This window comes from Zingiber officinale, chromosome 1A, assembly GCF_018446385.1.
Source record: "Zingiber officinale cultivar Zhangliang chromosome 1A, Zo_v1.1, whole genome shotgun sequence".
NCBI classification, from domain to species: Eukaryota; Viridiplantae; Streptophyta; class Magnoliopsida; order Zingiberales; family Zingiberaceae; genus Zingiber; species Zingiber officinale.
Genome location: NC_055987.1, coordinates 140,469,712 through 140,489,384, shown reverse-complemented (window position 1 = coordinate 140,489,384; position 19,673 = coordinate 140,469,712). Strand labels below are relative to the sequence as shown.

Here is a 19,673-nt window from a genome sequence, read left to right as displayed (position 1 = left end):
TAAAATACAGGGAAATTTCTTTTCCCTAACCAAATAAAGGAATAGGATTCATAAATTTCAGAACGATCAATATATTAATTCTATCAAATGTTTTAGCAAACAGTTGTTGCCTGAATAATTATTTCCAGATGCAATAATGAATGTATCACCACATTGCATAGAGTGCCCTGATTTTGAAGGGCATGCAATGAATAAAATTCACCAATTACCAAATATAACGAATAAGTCTTTCCAGTTGATAAAACAGAAATAAATATGTCTATGAGCATTAATGAAAGTTGGGCATAAATGGCACTGAAGAGTTTGTCCTTCGAGAAATGGTGTTGCATCAGCTTCAATCCTGAACACGTGGATTTATGTTGGCAATATTCTTAATTGGAGTCTTGGACGGACTGACCCTGGCATTAACATGAGAGAAAACATTGAGTATTTAGTATTTTACTATGTCTTTCTTCTCCATTTGATTTTGTGGGAAAGTACCTAATAGCATTTGACCCAAGAAAAAGGCCGGTGCAATTAAGTGCTGCAATTGAACTTTCAGCCTGCCAAGGATATAATAATCCATGAGAAAAATGGTCAAAAATGGAAGTGACACATGAAAACTGGGAAAGAAAAACGTAGAATAAGATAGCCACTGGACAAGAAAAGTAATTTAGGTTGGACGCTATAAAAGGTGGGAAGTTTTTGTCAAAACTCAAATAAAGACTATAACTTAAAACAGTTACATGGTTCACGTCCCAAGGATAATTAACAATTTCTGTCTTTGCCGAACTAGTTTCTGTTTTGGTACATGGGTAGAACAATTATGATGCATTTAGTTCATGGGAATGACTATTCTGTTCCCTATGAATTTTTATAAAATGAATAAACAATGACAAAAATGAATTGGGAATGCACATTCCCCATACATGGACATCTTTAGTTGGTTTGTAGGAATTAGGATATTTCAAAAAATAGTTATTCCTACTGAATCCAATTATTAATTATCCAATGAATATATACTATAAAGCAAAGGGTACTGAGAAGAGACCTATCTAGCCACTTAGGCTTGGTAGACTATTTCTTATATATTACTTAACATTCTACGAGTCAAATATAAGAATTCACATAAAGCTAAATTGCGGTAAAACATGACAGACTACCTCTGCAAACTCGACAAATGATATGCAAGTAGCATTCCCCTGATCAGCCAGAAGCCTCAGGCGAGAAACCTATAAATGAAAGCATCAAATTAGTAATGAAAAATCACCATAATCATAGTCCAATTAGAAAAATAGACCGGAAGAAACAAAGTGCTAACCTGACCACAAAGCGACTCAAAGAAATGTTTAACATCTGCTGGACTAAGCTGTAGAAAATATAGGACAATCATAAGTGATACAGTATGAACAACATGCGCACTGTATGACAAATCCAATTGCTGCTTTACCAAGCTTATTTTCTCAAATTCATGAACATAACAAGCCAGCGTCTTTGTTAGATTCAAATGGTATCTAAAAACATATATCCCTACCTGATTTATCAATATGGGTACAATTACTACTGAGAAGAACCCGCCTACCTGTTTATCAATATTTGAACAATAAACTGTCCTTGCGCATTGTTCACGTTCATCTTCAGACTGTTAAACATCAATTTCAAGTCCAGAAAGGCAATCCAAGAGCATGATAAAATAAATTATTAAGATTGAATATGCTTACACGAGGAAGAAATATAGGATTCACAGGCACAATAGGAGTCTTTGATGGAATAACCTTGACAGGATGATTACCAAGAACACATCCGTCAAGATTTAATGCTTGTTTGGCACCATCTGCAGGAACATTTAAAACAATAACCATATCATTGAGAAAGGAAAAAAAAAATAAAGACACTAGATGAGCACAATGGATCAGTAATTAGATTGGCGATCATACTTTCATTAGCATACTCGACAAATGCAAATCGCAGGACAGAACTGCAGTCACCACATATACGGCAATCCAGCACCTACAGCATAGAAGTTGTGTAAAGATAACTAAGAAACTCGAGAACACATTAAGAAAAGCATGTGAACAATCAACAGACATGAAGTCACACCAGAAGGTATTTGAGGTATGAAAGCAGATGATATTTGTAAAACAAATGCATTCCAGTGAATATAGACATTGTAATCTTCCAAACATGGATTGCCTAGCAGAAAAAAATTCTTCATAATTATTACCAAATCATCCTCATTGGTCTCTGTGAATAGACAAAATTCCCCAAAAGAAAATTTACATATAAACCATAGGAGTAAACATAATAGAAAATTTAACATATCTACCTAAGAAAGTCACATAATATGCTTCTTGTTCATTCACTTTCTTAATCTGGTTAAATTGATATACTTGACTGATCTTGTGTGCTGCATAATCCACATATGGCCTTATTATAGAATAACATTGCCTACTAATGAGCCAAACCACAAGTTGGTTTCGCATATGCAGTATGTGGACCAATCTCAAATTATTGGAATGGCATTTATTGTCATAATTCATGGATGTGGAATAGGAATCAAGATCAGCTGAACTAGAACATTTATATCAAGTATATTGAATGCATATCCAAGGTAGACACTAGAAGACATTTTTAAACAAATACAATGAAAAAAAGAATTGTTTTTATCATATGAGATAATAAGATGAGATGCAATAATCTAAATGTAATTAACTACTTAATAATAACACATACTTAAATATCACCAAAATTCTTTTGAATCTTGAATTATTACATTCATGGGTTCAAAAGACTTGCTTGAACTACATAAGCGGATGCCTAGGCAGATTTTGAAGGACAGCAAGCGACCGACTTGTAATATTGATATTTGAATATAGATCACTTATCCTTCTAAAGATGCCCCCTTCTACAACATATGCTGCTTGCATATGCTTTTTAAAAGATTGATTACATTAACACCACTGATATAAAAATAATATGTCGGACTCAACCATCAAGCATTTGTTCTCTATATATTACAATTAGCATTATTATGATTTAAAAAAAACAATATTATGAGCAATATCTGTTATTAGTATAATTTTAATTAGATAGTAATGATAATCATAATATATAATCATCAACAAATAACATCATATTTGTTGATATATTATCAATATATTGTATAAGATATAATTACTAATATACCCTTAACAATTACATAACCCATGTTTGATAATGATAGAATACGATCTGCCAATGTATTAGAATAACTTTTTTACCTATAGATATGGCAAATTGTTTAACTAGTATAGAATGAAATAAATAGGAACTATACATTAAGTCATTAGTAATTAAAAAGTTAATAAATAATAAAAATCCAATATTTACTGCTTATATATAGGTGATAAATAATCAACTGATACCATATGATATATAATCATCATTACCAATCTATTACACATCCAAGTGGGAAAACTTATGTATAATATTTAATACATCCAAGTGGAAAAACTATCTAACCAAAATTGATTCTCTTTGCCAATATGATGCTTTGTAACTATCAGCATCAATTCTACCATATAGCATCGTCACATGATTGCATTCATTGTAGAGCTTTGCCACAAGTATGCCTCAGTCACACGACACTATGAGCCACCTCCGACTTTGTGACCACTTCAATGTCGCACCTCCCCACATGCCCAGGTTTTGAATTGCTTATATTGTGTTTCCTTACTGAGGGAAATGCCTTGGGAAGGATTCCCTCAGCACCTTTTTCCTTCATTTCCTCATGCAAAAATGGAGGGAAGGAAAAGTCCCAGAATTTTTTCATCAATTTCTAGACCCAAATTTGGCAAAAGTACCAATTTGGATAGAAATGTGATTTTAGTAAGATAATAATTTTTTTCTATCTTTCTTATATTTATTTTATTATTTTTCTAAGATGTTAACAAATCAATTTTAGAATCTAAACTCGAGTTCAAGCATTCAATAAACAAGAAAGGTCACCAATAAAATGGGACCCATCCTAACCCCTTAAAGCATTCCTAGTTTCTTATGAATTGAATCTTTACCTTCTGCTCTTCCTTTAGAACAATCACTCTAAAGTTTAAGGGCACACATCTATTACTATGTTGATATAGAAAAAACACACATAAATTAAGCATCCTATCTTTGACTTATGAATTTAAATAACCATTCCCTACCCACTCCTAAGTAGGCAATTCAGGTAAAACATTCTTTTCGGAAAAGACTTGTGTTTATCAATGGTTTGTGACGGAGTTCTAGTATAAGGTAGTGCTTAGAGTCTAACGATGAATTTTAATTGAAAAAGATGCTTAGAGTGATATATGTTAGTTCGCAATCCTAGCATCTTCTAGGTAGCTTTCCTTGGCATGCCTTGAGTCCTCCTAGGCTCTTTGATTTCAATGTAGGAGATTCCCTGGGGTAGATTAAGAGAGACCTACATTAAAGTAGCTTGACCTGGAAGTGGGGCGGGCTTGCTACATAGATATTTTTAGCATTTATTCACACCACACTTGGCTACCCAACAATTACTATGTGCATGATAACTGGTACATCTTTTAGTGTGTACTTCTCCATCCTCTCGTACAAAGGAAGGGTCTTCTTGATGCTCTAACGCCCACACTGGATATGGATTGAACTATCTCACATCTTAAACCCAGCTCACATACTACTTTAATAGACAAATAAGCTAATCCTCGAAACATCCTACAACCTCAAGTGGCAAAGAGCTGACATCGAGGTGCCAAACCTTCTCGTCAATGTGAACTCTTGGAGAAGATCAACCTATTATTTCTAGAGTAACTTTTATGTATTAAGTGAAGACTTCCACTCGACACCATTGCATCATTAAGGCTAAACTTTAGTCCCTACATGATAGGTGGACCATGCAGTCAAGTTTCCTTCTACTTTTGCACTCAAGGGACAATCTTCAACAACTCCGAGAAAACCTTTGCATGCTTCTATTACCTTTGAGACTTTCCTTGGCCTGTAAATTATGACACGAGTTTAGAATTCTAGCTCTTCAAGTGTGCTATCTCACTAATGACTTAAGCTCCCGGGAAGGAGACCTTCTTCGCACTTAAGTTGCGCAGGAAAGGCAAAAAGCCAATCCCAGAGAACAATAAAGCTTCATAAAGTCTTCCCGTCAAGTGTGGGTATTCTGTTTCTTCACATACATGGCAATTTCAGTTAGTCTTTCTCCAAGATAGTACCCAGATCATTATGCCTTTCGTGTGGGTCAAAACTTACCGGACAAAGAATTTTGCTACCTTAAGACCGTCATAATTACAACCGCCATTGGGGCCTCTGTCATCAGCTCCCCTATCACCAACTTTCTTGACCTTATGATACTAAGCAGGTGTCAACTCCCATACATGTTCTTATGACTTTACAAACACTAATGTTTTTAGTAAAGTCTCTATGATTTTATTAAACAATCGCCATGGTCAGTGTGATCCCCTTTTTGCATCCTTCTTTTGTTTCCTTCTAACGAAAAAATGAGGTCGCTTCAAGGAAAGGCAAACTAGAGAAATATGCCCTTATGCTTTCCTAATAAATTTTTTCCCATCTCACCTCTTCCCTAATTGTTCCCTCTCTAGTTGCAAATATATCTTAGTGTGAGTTTGTAGGTTGAATTTTGACAAAATATCTTGATTCTTCCATTTTGTGATGATACTGGTTAATATCATTTGGATTTAGAATGATTTTGGACTTTCTATTAAATTTGTAAAAAATTGCATATTCACATTCATTTTCACAATAAGAAACATATGGACTTCGCTAATTTGAATCCAACTTGATCAATCAGGACCAATCAATTATACATATTGTAAATTGTGTACTATACCAATTCAATAACAAAATAATAAAAGGCTAGTAGCATACCAATAAGTTCCAACCATAGTAAATTAACATTATACCACCTATATGATTGCACTAGAACATTGAACATAACTCCTAAAAGCATTAGTAGAGTACATGATTTCAAAGAAAGAGTTGGATTCAAGGATTTTCCTAATTGCTTGAGAATACAATATATTCAAGGATTTTCCACTTGGAGTAAAAATTCCGAGCATGATAATGTTTGTTAAAGCTATAAGGCTCTATGTCCATTGGTCTAACATGGACAAATGTGGTGGTCGATTATATAAATGTAAATTGAACTCTTTCCTAGAAGCTATAAGTGATTAATCCATCAATCTTAACATGGTATAACAACAAAAGGCCAGCTTCAAATCAACTTGTACCAAAAAAGGGCCCATACCCCTAAATCTTGATGGGTGCAAAGGGCGTGTTGAAGGTAAGAGGCTCCATGCCCATTAGTCCATCAAACACAAGCGTGATAGTCCATATACAAGCTCGAGTTTCTAAGATCAGCAGTTAGCCAATCAACTTTAACCATGTTCAACCTTATTTGTTTATTTATCTAATTTATTCAAGCTAGTTTATTAAAAAGCTTATTAAGCTCAAGCATTTATTGAGCACAACTAGTGGCATGGTTGTATTTGGAACTTTATTAAATCAATGATCCAATAAATAGAAGACATATTGTTACATGATAATTTGAATATGAAGTGTCTAAGATATTAAAAATAATAGATTTAATATTAATATATAAATAACTTGCATGTTATACTCTTAATATGTTTGAATTTAAAACTTTACAATAAAGCATTAGTCAAGTTGGTAAATAATAATGTTCACGAAGTGTTCACAAGTTTTATTCATGAATATTAATGAGAATAGCCCACAAATATTCAAGCTTGTTTGTCAAATATATTTTTTTAAATGAACATATACGAGCTCTTATAGAGTTGAATATCAATTTTATTCATGATCATACGTTGGCTCTTCATCAAACTTTGCATTGCATGAAATGTTTTTTTTCCAATTAGGATTTAAGTGGACATCTCAATAATGATGGATCACAAAACCAAACTCCCTCTACACATAGTTATTAAAGGCGCTCGCCTAGCTGTGCCTAGGCGCTTCGCTCGCCTGGCTATGGCTAGGCGCTCGCCTGGATGTGCCTTGGCACTCTGCTTGCCTGGCGCACCCTGACGTTTTTATTGAGTATAATAGGACTTTGAGGCGTTGATATGATATGCATAACACTATTGATCATATTTCTTTTGATGAGATAGATGATAGTAATGAATGGTTGATGAGAAGATTGAATGATTAAGTATTTGATGATGACAATTTAACTTGGAGTGAAGTTGGAGCTTCTGGAATTGGTGAAGATGGCTACCGTTTTAGATCTCAAGATTCATCTTCTTCAAAAGAAGTAAGGACAACTACATCAAAAAGAACTAAGAGAAATCTTCTACAAGTCAACTTATTGATGAAGAGGAAGAAATCTGTCATGAGGAATCCGATGAAGATTCGGCTATACAAATTTGAAACATCTGCTGCTGATGATGATGATAATGATATGATTGAGGAAGATGATGAAGATTTTTCATGTGTAGATATTTGAATTTTTTTTAAATTTGAATTATGCATATAATGTATTTATTTACTAGTGAATATTATATTTACATTATCGTTTAACATTTTATGGACTATAATTTTGTTAGTGAAATATTTTGGCAGAAATTCTTTATATATGCTTGAATTGTAAAAATTTATACCCAAAGCGCCTTAATTCGGTAAGGCGTGCACCTTTGTGTTGTGCACCTTAGGCCCCATAGTATCTATGTGCTTTTGGGCCCCTAACGTCTTAAATAACTATGCCTCTATACTTTTTATAAGCTTCTAACTAATAAAAGCATTGCATAGAATCCATCATTCTTAACATCAGGATTGGAAGGCCCCATTTAATTTTTAAATCACAGCGAGCAATTACCAATCAAACATAAAACATATAGGCAAATTTTCATAAGGAAGGTATCATTAATGATTGTCTATACTTGTCTCGCACACGCGCACACACATTTCTTGAAGAGAGATTGTTAAAATAATATAAAGTGATAGGCATTTGCAAGAGAGACAAAAATTGAAGTCCCTTTCAGAAACATTTTCCGGCAATGGAACTTTGCTTGCATAGTTCAAAAATAGCTAAGAAAAGAAGACATACAAACACTTATATAGCAATGATAAGTGGAATGACAAAGAAAGGAAGGCTAGAACCTTTTCGTTCTACACTTATGGAAACAGAATAATAATGATGCAATGGAAGCATGAGCTAAATCGCATATCAAAAATAGGAAGCTTAAAATCCTTCCAAACAAAAGCAAATATACAGTGGAATTATAAAGAAAATGAACGGATGAGGGTAACACCTTTCGTCCTACACTTATGTAAACAAAATCATGTTGATGAAATAAAAAAAGAGGCAAGCCAAATAACATGTCAAAAATAGGGGCCTTTATGAATAAGAACAATCACTTACCAGTGTGATGGAGAGAAATGAGGTATAGAAATTAATAATATCATTGGTACAATTATTTCTTCTTCTCTTAGCCCAAACTTATTCAACCCAAGGGCTAGGTTGAAGTATGAGATGAGGAAACCATGATGAAGAGATTTTTTGATCATGAAAACAGATATCAGATGCACTTGGAGAAGACAAATTGAAAGGAAAAAAGGAAGGCATAGTAGCTAAAACCTGAATAAGGCAAAGCGACAAATATTGCAGCTTTTTGAAATAAACAAAACTACAGCATGATAATTGTGGTCTGGAATGTTTTTATCCATAGTTGTTACAAACATAAACTTGAAAAAAAAAAAAAATTCTTAAAACTACTTTCAAGTTGAGGCTCCCACCATGTTAGAGCTTTCTCAACAGGAACAAAGTACAACGAATGTAGGAGGGTGCACAGAACCATGTATTGTTAGGACAATAAGCATACATTTCTTCTGATCACAATATGCAAACATATACACTTTTTTAGTTGTTCTAAGAGTTAAGTACATAGTGTTCTAGTCTCTGTCAAAATGGATGAAATCAACAATGTAAATTCATATAGCCAATGTATAATAATTAGTTTCCAGTGAATGTAATCCTGAAAGCGCGAACAGATATAGTAACTTATTGTCTTAGTGCAATTGAGGAACTTACTTTCCCGCAGCATCTAAATGATTCAACAAGCTGCTCTTCAGTGATCTGAGACGACGGAAGTAACTAGAGTCAGAAAAATACATGACTATTCCTTCAAGCTACCATCTCACTTCCGTAACATATTTGTTGGATACAAAAACGCGTACAAGATTATGAGGTATGAAGTTACAGCCTGCATACCTGCTGGTCAAGATTAGAAACAAAGACAGTCCTCCTGACAGACTCTCCGTATTGAGCCATAGGAATTCTGTCGAACCTATTACGCATATCAAGCAAACTGTAGTTTCTCTGCGGGAAAGAGAAAACAAAAAAATCGATTACGACAGGTAGGTTTCCCCTTTCCTCCAACTACGGAAGATTAGGTCCGGATCAGGGGACCGTGATCGCATCGCGCTCACGTCCAGAACACAATAAGCATGGCCAAGAATGCTCGTACCCGGCGAGGAGTTGGATGATCGGAGGCCCCGGCTCGGGAGTCGCGAGGGACGTACACCCGGTGCTGATCGGGCGGCGAGGAGAGACCCGGAGGCAGTAAGGAGGGGGGAACGAACTCCTCGGCGGAGGGGTTCAGGCCGGAGAAAGGCGAGGCCGAGCGCGTCTGAAATCGCTTCCGTGCGGTCAGATCGGCCATCTTTCGGAGCACGACGAGAGGAGAGCGAGAGGGAAACGATGGAGGCTGGGAGAGGGGGAGATGGCCGTGGCTGTGGGAATGGGAATGCGACAAAAAACGCGGAGGGGGAAGGGATTTGAGAGATATCGAGAAGTTTCCGTTACAAAAAGGCGCGTGGAGAGATGGACAGTGTTGGGGGTCGTGGAGGGAGAAGGGAGGGAGGGAGGGGAGGCCGGAGCCGCCTCCCACCAGTTCATTGATTCCATCGCGAAGAAGAGAAAGTACCGAATACTTGACTTTTCTGACTTCGGTGTTGGTTTTTTTTTTTTTTTTTTTTTTGAGCGCGCGTTCTCTTAGCGCCTCCACGCTCTAGAGGAGATGTACCAGTTACACAATGCAACGACTAGACGCGTGCATTTGAAATTTGAGAAAATTTCACCGAGAACCCCTCGAAGTTCACTTGGTTTCAAAATACCACCACTTTTACACCTTCAAAAATAATAAATTCACAGAAAGTTTCAATTTTTTTTTTCTCTTTTAATAGTCAAAACATTTCCTTAGTTCGACTACACATATTTATCTCTTTAAGTAGTGTAACGACTCAAAAAAAATACTTTAGAAAGGTGTTATGGTTGTTTGAGGTTTTAAAAGAAAGTGTTTCACACAGACCACTTTTGGAAAATGCTCAATGTATATATATATCTATTTGTCAACAATTAAAAATGCACCTTTTTTATTATTTAAAAAATCATTTTAAAACAATATTCTATTCTAAAAATATTCGTATTTCAATATTATTATAATAATCATGATGATAGTTGCCAAATAAAGTAAAAGTATTTCAACTTAATTAAAATGATTATATAGGTAACGGCTACTATATTAAAATACTATTTAATGACTTAATTAAAATTGATTTAACTTAATTAAAATTAATTTAATATTTATAGTAGTTATAATCAACATTCCCTTTCTCATATATATATATACAACGCTTTTCTCTCTCCTACATATAAACAATTCTTTTCTCTCTCCTACATACAACATGGTACTGAGTTTTAGTTTGTACCAGCTAGTACCAATGTGATGTTGATCTTTAAAGATCAGCATCACATTGGTGCTAACTAGTGTTGGTTTCAAACTAATGCTGGTGCTGATCTTTAAAAACTAGTATCACATTTAGGGCTATAAACGAGCCGAGCCGAGCCGAGCCGAGGTTAAAATGAACCAAGCTTTTGAAATGAGTGTTCAAGCTTGGCTTGGTTTATTTTTTATGAGCTTGAGCTTGTTTGAAGCTTGACTTGAGCTTGGTTCATAGGAATGTAAATAATTCGAGTCGAACTTTGGGGTGTTTAAGCTTATTTGATAAGATAACCGAGCCGAGCTGAGCTTAAAATGAACCAAGCTTTTGAAATGAGTGTTCAAGCTTGACTTGGTTTATTTTTTATGAGCTTGAGCTTGTTTGAAGCTTGGCTTGAGCTTGGTTCGTTTAGATATTATCAAGCTCTCAATTCAAGCTTGGCTTGTTATCAAGCTCTAAATTCAAGCTTGTTTGATTGTTTACAATTTTTAATTGTTTGATTGGTTATTAAGATTGATAATTTAAATTTATTTATTTTATTTTATTTTATTATTTATTTAGCATATTGAAAAGAGTTTTATTAATAAATATGGTTCATGAACATTGTTCACGAACGTTGTTTACGAACATTGTTCACGAACGTTGTTCACGAACGTTAACGAGCTGAAGACATATGTGTTCAAGCTTGTTTGTTTAGCTTAACGAGCTGTTCAAGCTTGTTTGTTTAATTAATTTTATGTATATTGAACGAACATAAACAAGCTCTTACCAAGATAAACACCAAGTTTGTTCACGAACGCTTGGTTCATTTACAACCCTTTCACATTAATACTAATTGGTGCTGGTTTCAAATCAGCACTGATGCTGATCTTTAAAGACCAGTACCATGTTTGATGCAGTGGTAAAGGGAGCTTACCAAGTATGAGTCAAAGGCGGGACAACAGTCGACGTGGAGGTCCAAGTCAAGGTGGTCAAATGCAGGAAGCCGCCAGGTCACCAAAGTTGGCTGAGTAGGCGGTAACAATCCGACCGGGCCTAAAGGGTTCGTTCAGCCTAGAGGCTTGCCTGGGAAAATCGCTCATCCGGCCAGGTCGACTATAGAGAGGACATCAGAGGCTCAACTGTGACGCCTACAAAGGCTAGTCCAATCAGACTACATGGCCGGTCGCACGAAGAACTACCTACTGAGCCGAGCGGCCGTGGAGAAGAGCAGCTGAGATTGATCGGGAAAAGAATCTCGTCTGAGCGGATCCCCTCCTCGGCCAAACAATGGGATCCCTTGCTTAGCTCATTGTATCCTTTTGAGAGTTGGTGCCGCTGACAGCAGAGTATGGTCAACAAGAAAATTATACGACGGAAACTTCCACTGTCATATTAGAGATTTGCACACTCTATTAAGAAATAATGTCAAAGATACTTTTCTGACATGTCCTTTCATAGGATAGTTGGAAAAATGTGCACGTGCCTTAAGAAGCGTGCACATCTTCTATTGGACCACTATATAAGGGGGTCCATGCACTGGTGGAAGTATGCACTATTAGTGCTAGAGCTCCTGTTGTTGCTACAGTTTCTTGCCGTCTTTTTTACTATTCTGATGACTGACTTGAGTGTCGAAGGGTCAACACCGGGGATCCCTTCCTTGGCTCGACACTAACGTTCTTCGTGTTGCAGAGTGGAGCGGAGTCTTCGCCTGGTCAACCGAGGAGTCACATCCCCAGCTAGCCATCTTCACTGTTTTCAGACAAGATCATATTGGTGTCGTTTGTGGGAACTTTACCTATATCCGAGATGTGGAAATGGAGGACGCTAGATGACTCACGACTGTGACACTGACGAAGGAGGAGTTGGGCATGTTGATACTAGCCCGAGCGGCCAAGATGGTGAAGCAACAACAACAGGCAATGGTCGAGCATCAAGCAAATGAACTCGCGACGTCAGCAACGGAACAACAGGCTAGCTATAGAGATCGAGCGGAAAACATATCCATTTGGGGGTAAAATAAGAAGCTAATCGACACATATGGGGATGCATCGAATGCGCCGATCCCTTTTCATTGGGTGTTGTTCCACACTCTTTCAAAGGAACAAGGCCGAGCAGACAGAAAGCAAGGATCCTCCTAGGATGACGTGCCAATTCAGGATGGACGGAAAGGAAAGACACTAAGGGTCGATGATTCTCTCGAATGAATCAACTGGCAATTCTCTCAGGGGATCTTGGATGACCCACTACCCTAACATTACACAACACTGATGATTGGGGAATATAATGGGACAACCGACCCAAAGGATTACCTGATCAGGTTTGACAACACGACCATGCTCCTTCAGTACACTGATGGAGTGAAGTGTCAAGTCATCCTCACCATCCTTTTCGGATCAGTGCATAAGTGGTTTAGACGCCTGTCGATCGAATCAATCCATAGCTTTAAGGACTTCTGAGCGACATTTTTGCATCATTTTGCTAGTAGCCGCCGTTACCAGAAGACAAACGTTAACTTGTTCACTGTGAAGCAAGGGTCCAAGGAGACATTAAGAGCCTATATCAAGAGGTTCAATCAAGTGACCATGGATATTCCTTTAGTCACCTCGGAAATACTGGTGAGCACCTTCTTACAGGGGCTCATCGAATGTGAATTCTTTCGCTCACTCATTCGGAAGTCACCAAAAAACTTTGATCACCTGCTCAGGTGCACCACCGAATACATCAATGTGGAAGAGGCCCAAGAGGCACTAAGGAAGGAAGTGTCCGTCGAACATACTGCTCCCCTTGAATGACGACCAACCAATAACCATCAACCACCAAAGGGTCCCTGATCGGGAGCAATGTAGCCGCCCCAGGAGCCCCCGAGCTCATGCAGTGCAGCATGTGGAGATAGAGGCCCCCGAGCTCATGCAGTGCAGCATGTGGAGATAGAGCGGCCAAAGGCTATGAAAGGCAGGCCATGGACACCATTATTCTACTCCTACCATCGCTTGACGACGCACAATACACGGGACTGCTATGACTTGAGGCCAGTTTCAAGACAACCAGTTCCTCTAGGATAACGTTGTCATTCACCCTCCCTCGATCGACATAATCGATGCTGATAAGATTGGCGAAGGGAAGAAGAGAGATTGGTGGCTGAGCAGTGTCAACGCCAGCCTCAACGAAGAGGAAATGCAAGTCCCGTCTGAGCTTCGGCTGAGTAGGATTAACCTTCGGCTCGGGAGGAGGAAAACTGAAGCAATGCGGTTCAGGGTGAAATCAAAATGATAGCTAGGGGGTCAATCGACAGTGATTCCAATAGAGCGAGGAAGTCACACGCTTGGCAAATGAAGATACATGTTGTGGGATGCAGCAAAGAAAAGGCCGAAGGACCAGAGATCAGTTTCGACCCTCGGGACCTAGAGGGAGTGGAGATATCTCATGACGATGCCTTGATCATCCGAGCGGTAATAGATAATTTCACAATTTATCAAACTTTTGTGGATACAGACAGCTTGGTAAATATCATCTTCAAAAAGGCATTCAACCAGTTGCAAATCGACAGGAGTGACTTACAGCCTATGACGACCCCGCTGTATGGGTTCACGAGCATTGAAGTATTATCGATCATTCAGACTCAGCTAGCCATATCACTCGGAGAAGAGCCTCTCAAGAGGACAAGAATCACAAACTTCATCGTGGTGGATGCGCCGCCCACCTACAATGTCAATTGGGCTAATCGGCCCTGAACGAGTTCCAAGCTATAGTGCACACCTTTTGCTAGAAGATCAAGTTTCCGGTGGATAATTTGATGGGCAAAGTCAAATGCAACCAATTGACTACTCGACGATGCTACATTAAGATGGTTAAATCTGAGGCAAATGCCGCTCGGAAGACTCAGCGTTTAAAGGTGAACACAATCATGGAGGAAACTCCTGTGCTGGTTTATGATGAAAAAGAGGAGGTTCAGATCCATCATAGCTAACCGGAAGTCACAACATTTGTCGCCGCTGACTTGACAGATGATAAGAAGGCAAAGTTGGTCGTCTTCCTTGGGCTAAACTATGATGTATTTGTCTAGTCAACTCATGAACTCTAGGGCATCTCGCCGAGCGTGGCACAATACGAGCTTCACATCCGATCGGATGCAAGTCCAGTGAAATAGAGGAAGAGATATTTTAGCATGAAACAAAATCATATCATCCGAGCGGAAGTAGAAAAATTACTGGAGCCCAATTACATCCGTGAGGTCCAATTTCCTAGCTGGCTGGCCAACATTGTGCTAGTCTCCAAACTGAGAAACAAGTGGTGAGTTTGCATTGACTTTCACGACTTAAACAAAACTTGCCTAAAGGACTTCTATCCCCTGCCTTATATAGATCAAATGGTGGACTCCACGGTGGGCTGCGAGCTAATCTGCATGCTTGATGTGTACCAGGGCTATCATCACGTGTCGCTCGCCAAGGAAGATCAAGAGAAGGTCAATTTCATTACGGTCGACGGGATCTACTGTTACAATGTCATGCCGTTTAGACTGAAGAATGCTGGCGCCACTTACCAAAGACTGATGAACAAGGTGTTTTGACGGCAGATCGACTAAAATATGGAGGTATATGTCGATGATATATTAATAAAATTGCTCTAATCTACTGACCTTTGAGCATATATCTAAAAAACTTGTCGAACCCTGAGGACGTATGGGATCAAGCTGAACCCAAGTAAGTACCTGCTCGGGGCAAAGAGCGGTCACTTCCTTGGCTATATCGTGACCGAACTGGGAATCGAGGTAATCTGAGCAAATTGAAGGCATTGTAGGACATACCCCCGCCCTGCAACTTAAAGGAGACCCAACGGCTGACCGGACGAATCACCGTGTTGTCAAGATTCATCTCTAAATCGTCTAACCGGAGTTACTCATTCTTCAAGATACCATGTCACATGACGAAATTCCAATGGGACTCGGAATATGACAAGGCACTCGAAGAACTTTAGAAATACCTTACTTCGCTACCTGTACAGGCAAAGCTCATCACCAGCGAGCCACTCTAAATATATTTGTCATCCACAGAGTATGTGGTTGGTTCGGCATTGGTGTGGCATAACAGCATGGAATAATAACTGGTGTATTTCTTAAGTCATATATTGAAAGATGCTGAGTCCCGCTACATTTGTCTCGAAAAGTTGGCATTCAGACTAGTACTCGCCACTCGAAGACTTCGTCCATACTTCCTCTCACATCCCATTGTGGTGCTGATTAACAGAGCACTGGGAAAAGTCCTCCTTAACCCGGAGGCATCTAGACGACTGATCAAATAGACCACCAAACTAAGTGAGTTTGACATACAATATCAACCCCAAATGATAATCAAGGTCCAAGCCTTGGCTGATTTTATCACTGAGGTACATAACATCGAGCCAGACATGACTTGGAAGAAATATCTCGATGGCTCATTCATTTGGTAAGGCAGTTGAATAGACATCCTATTAATATCGACACGTGAGGATAGGATGCAGTTGTCTATACGGCTGGATTATTGCACAAATAATGAGGCAGAAATGAGGTTCTGATAGCTGGTCTGTAAGCAGCCTGACATGTGGGAGTCAAAAGAATCCTCATATATTCGGATTCTCAACTGGCGGCTCAGCAACTGTCGGGAACATTCGAGATAAATAATGCCTGACTTAAGCTATATGCTGAGGCTTTTGAGAAATTGAAGATAAGTTTCCAAGAAGTAATTATACAGAAGATCCTCTGGTCGGACAACTAGTATGTTGATGAGTTGGCCAAGTTAGCAAGTTCTTTATCTCCGGTCGTTATAGATAAGTCGGTCGAGTAGGTTTTACTGGTGGTACATATCGACAGGACGGCTGGAATGGGCTTCCCGAATGGCTGGAGGATGCTGCTGATTGAATTCCTTTGAGCCGGGGCCACACTGGCTGACCGAGAGGAAGCTCGTTTATTAAAAAAGAGGGTCAAACGGTTCTACCTAATTAGAAATCAGTTATATAAAAGAGCTTTCTTAAGGCCGCTACTCAAGTGCATCGAATTAGATGACATTGAGTACATTCTGCAAGAAGTTCACTAAGGCTCCTGCGGTAGTCATCCGGGTGGCAGATTATTGGCCCGCAAGATCCTACTGATCGGATACTTCTGGCCCACATTGCAAGATGACGCCGCTCGGACGGTGACCACTTGCCTCTCCTGCCAGAAGTACCAGAATATCCCGCACCGACCTACTGAAGAGTTAAAGGCATCTGCTGTGTCGTGTCCATTATACCAGTGAGGCATGGACATCGTTAGACCATTTCCTATGGCGACCGGGCAACAAAGATTTCTACTTATGACTGTAGATTATTTTCAAAGTGGGTGGAGGCCGAGCTGCTCGCCAAGATAACCATACACATGGTTATCAAATTTTTATGGCAAAATATCCTGTGTTGATTCGGCATCCCTTGCAAGCTCGTATCAGACAATAGAAGACAGTTCTATGGGTGGAGGCTCAAAGAATGATGTACGGGCTATGACATCTTGCAGACCTTCATGTCAGTGGCATATCCTAAGAGTAACGACCAGGTAGAAGTCACTAATAGAGAAATCCTCAGAGGACTCCATGCTCGGCTCGACCATGTTAGGGCCTCAGGGGCAGCTGGGTCGACGAACTCCCGAGCATATTGTGGGCTTATCTCACCACACCAACAGAGGCGGTCAGTATAACCCCGTTCGTCTGGTGTACGGGGATGAGGCAGTGGTTCTAGTTGAAGTGGGAGTAGAGTCCGACCGGGTGCAGCTCTATGACGAGGGTAACGCAGATCAGAGGCTCATGGAGCTTGACTTGGTGGACGAGGCGCGAGAAAAGGACGCTATTCGGCTCATGGCATACTGGCTACGAATGAAGTAGAGCTACAACCAGAGGGTGATCTCGAGGTCATTTTACATCAGTAACATGGTATGGAAGAGAGTGAAGCCGGTCGGCGATGTCGTTAAGCTAGAAGCCCCGTAGGGAGGATCATATAAAGTCATTCAGAAGCTCCACTCGAGAGCTTACTATTTACAAGATGAAAATGGGAAAACGCTCGAGCGGCCCTGGAGCACAAACCATCTCCAACCCTATAGGGCCAGATGAGAGGTGCATGATTAAATTCAAATATACTTATAGAAATGTTTGTTCTATGAGTGCAAGAAGATATGAGTGAAAATCTACCAAGTGTCCCGGAACCTTGAGCCGTCTGGCTAAGTTATAAGCAAGTATAGTCTTCGCGTCGAATATGAAAACAATAGTCAAGCAATGACTATAAACTTGAGAGTCTACGCCAATTAAAGCCGAGTGGTGGCTATAAACCCGAGAATCTATGTTAAATAAAGCCGAGTGACGACTATAAACCTGATAGTTTACGCCAACTAAAGCTGAGCGGCAGCTATAAACCCAAGAGTCTACGCCAACTAAAGCCAAGCGGTGGCTATAAACCCAAGAGTATATATTAAATAAAGTTGTGCGACGACTATAAACCTAAGAGTCTACACTAACTAAAGTCGAGTGGTGACTATAAACTTGAGAGTCTACATTAAATAAAGACTACCGACAGCTATAAACATGAGAGTCCATGCCAACTAAAGTCGAGCGGTGACTATAAACCTGAGAGTCTATGTTAATTAAAGCTGAGTGACGGCTATAAATTCAAGAGTTACATTAATTAAAGTCAAGTGACAACTATAAACCCGAGAATGTCTACACCAAATAAAGCCTAGCGGCGACTATAAACTCGAGAGTCTACCTCAACTACAACTGAGTGGTGGCTAAAAACTCGAGTATGTGAGGGATAGACAGTTGAGCACCGGCTATAAACCCAGGTTCAACAGCTAAACGACGGCTATGAAACCTAGCGGGCGTCATCAAGACGTTTGAATAAAAACTTCAAGTATCAGACACTCCTGACCCGATAGAGGGAATCATGAGGGGGAGGAGAAGAATCTTTGCAAGAAAGAGTAGTGTTGGATCGTAAGCATTCGATAGAGGGGGGGGGTGAATATCGATTAAAACTTTCGTTCGAAAAGAGTTAAGCGCACAGCGGAAATAGAGTAAAGAAAAAGTAAGAAAGCAAGGCAAGGCTAACACAGTTTGGTTTTACTTGATTCGGAGCCTGTGTTGACTCCTACTCCAAGGCCCGCACTCGTCGAGTGCTTTCGTTGGGCAATCCACTAGCAGTTCGAATATTTGATTACAAAAAGTTAAGTACAGAAGTGCTAATGAAAATAAAACAAAGCTTATACCGACAAAGGAGGAAATTAAAATAACATGAGCGAGTTGTTGGAGCTTCGTTAGCGTCGCTGGAGCGTAGAGCAGCAGAGTAAGCAGTCTGAGAATTCTGAGTTGTGTTTTGTGCTTTGCCTTTGACCCTCCTTATATAGGAGGCTCGGGGCACCTGGATCCCTTCCGGGTGCCCTGGTGGGACGTGGCAAGTCCAACCAGCAAGCTCCACGTTGCGACGCGTGATCAGGATGAGTTTTGCCTCCCGGGCGCCTGGACCACCTTTCTCCAGAGACCTGCTTTCCTGCAAGACAAGGTTAGTCTGAGGAAAATGAATAATGTATATCCTGCAAAATAGATCGTTAGCACAGTCTATAAGTTTGACATAAAAAGTATGACTTAGATTCCGTCTTTCCGAGACCGGAATCTAGTCACGATCTCGACTTAGATATCCGAAATGGATCTAAGCCGGATCGACGCCTAATGTTCCCTTCCCGGGAACGCGTCCTCACAATCACTCCCCTCCAGTGACTTACCTTACTTACCTGCCAGACGTCCGGTCAGCCCTTCGACCCATCTGGACTTCTCGCCAGCTATCCGGTCAGCCCGTCGACCTAGCTGGACTTCTTGCCAGACATCCGGTCAGCCCGTCGACGTGTCTGGACTTCGTGGCAGACATCCGGTCAGCCCATCGACCTGTCTGGACTTCGTCTACACACTCGGTTA

The 19,673-nt window shown here is 39.6% G+C and overlaps 1 protein-coding gene across 1 annotated transcript; it reads right to left on the bottom strand.

Annotated features, from left to right (window-relative positions):
• Positions 1-90: 90 nt before the first annotated feature.
• On the bottom strand, positions 91-9,748 carry LOC122035998 (polyadenylate-binding protein-interacting protein 9-like). The gene is made up of 10 exons (XM_042595168.1): positions 9,483-9,748; positions 9,227-9,334; positions 9,047-9,091; positions 1,917-1,989; positions 1,701-1,813; positions 1,562-1,621; positions 1,301-1,348; positions 1,143-1,211; positions 481-542; positions 91-398 (listed from the first exon to the last, which is right to left on the bottom strand). The coding sequence occupies exons 1-10, from the start codon at positions 9,675-9,677 to the stop codon at positions 335-337; spliced, it is 837 nt and encodes a 278-aa protein (XP_042451102.1). The 5' UTR covers positions 9,678-9,748; the 3' UTR covers positions 91-334.
• Between the last annotated feature and the right edge of the window lie 9,925 nt (positions 9,749-19,673).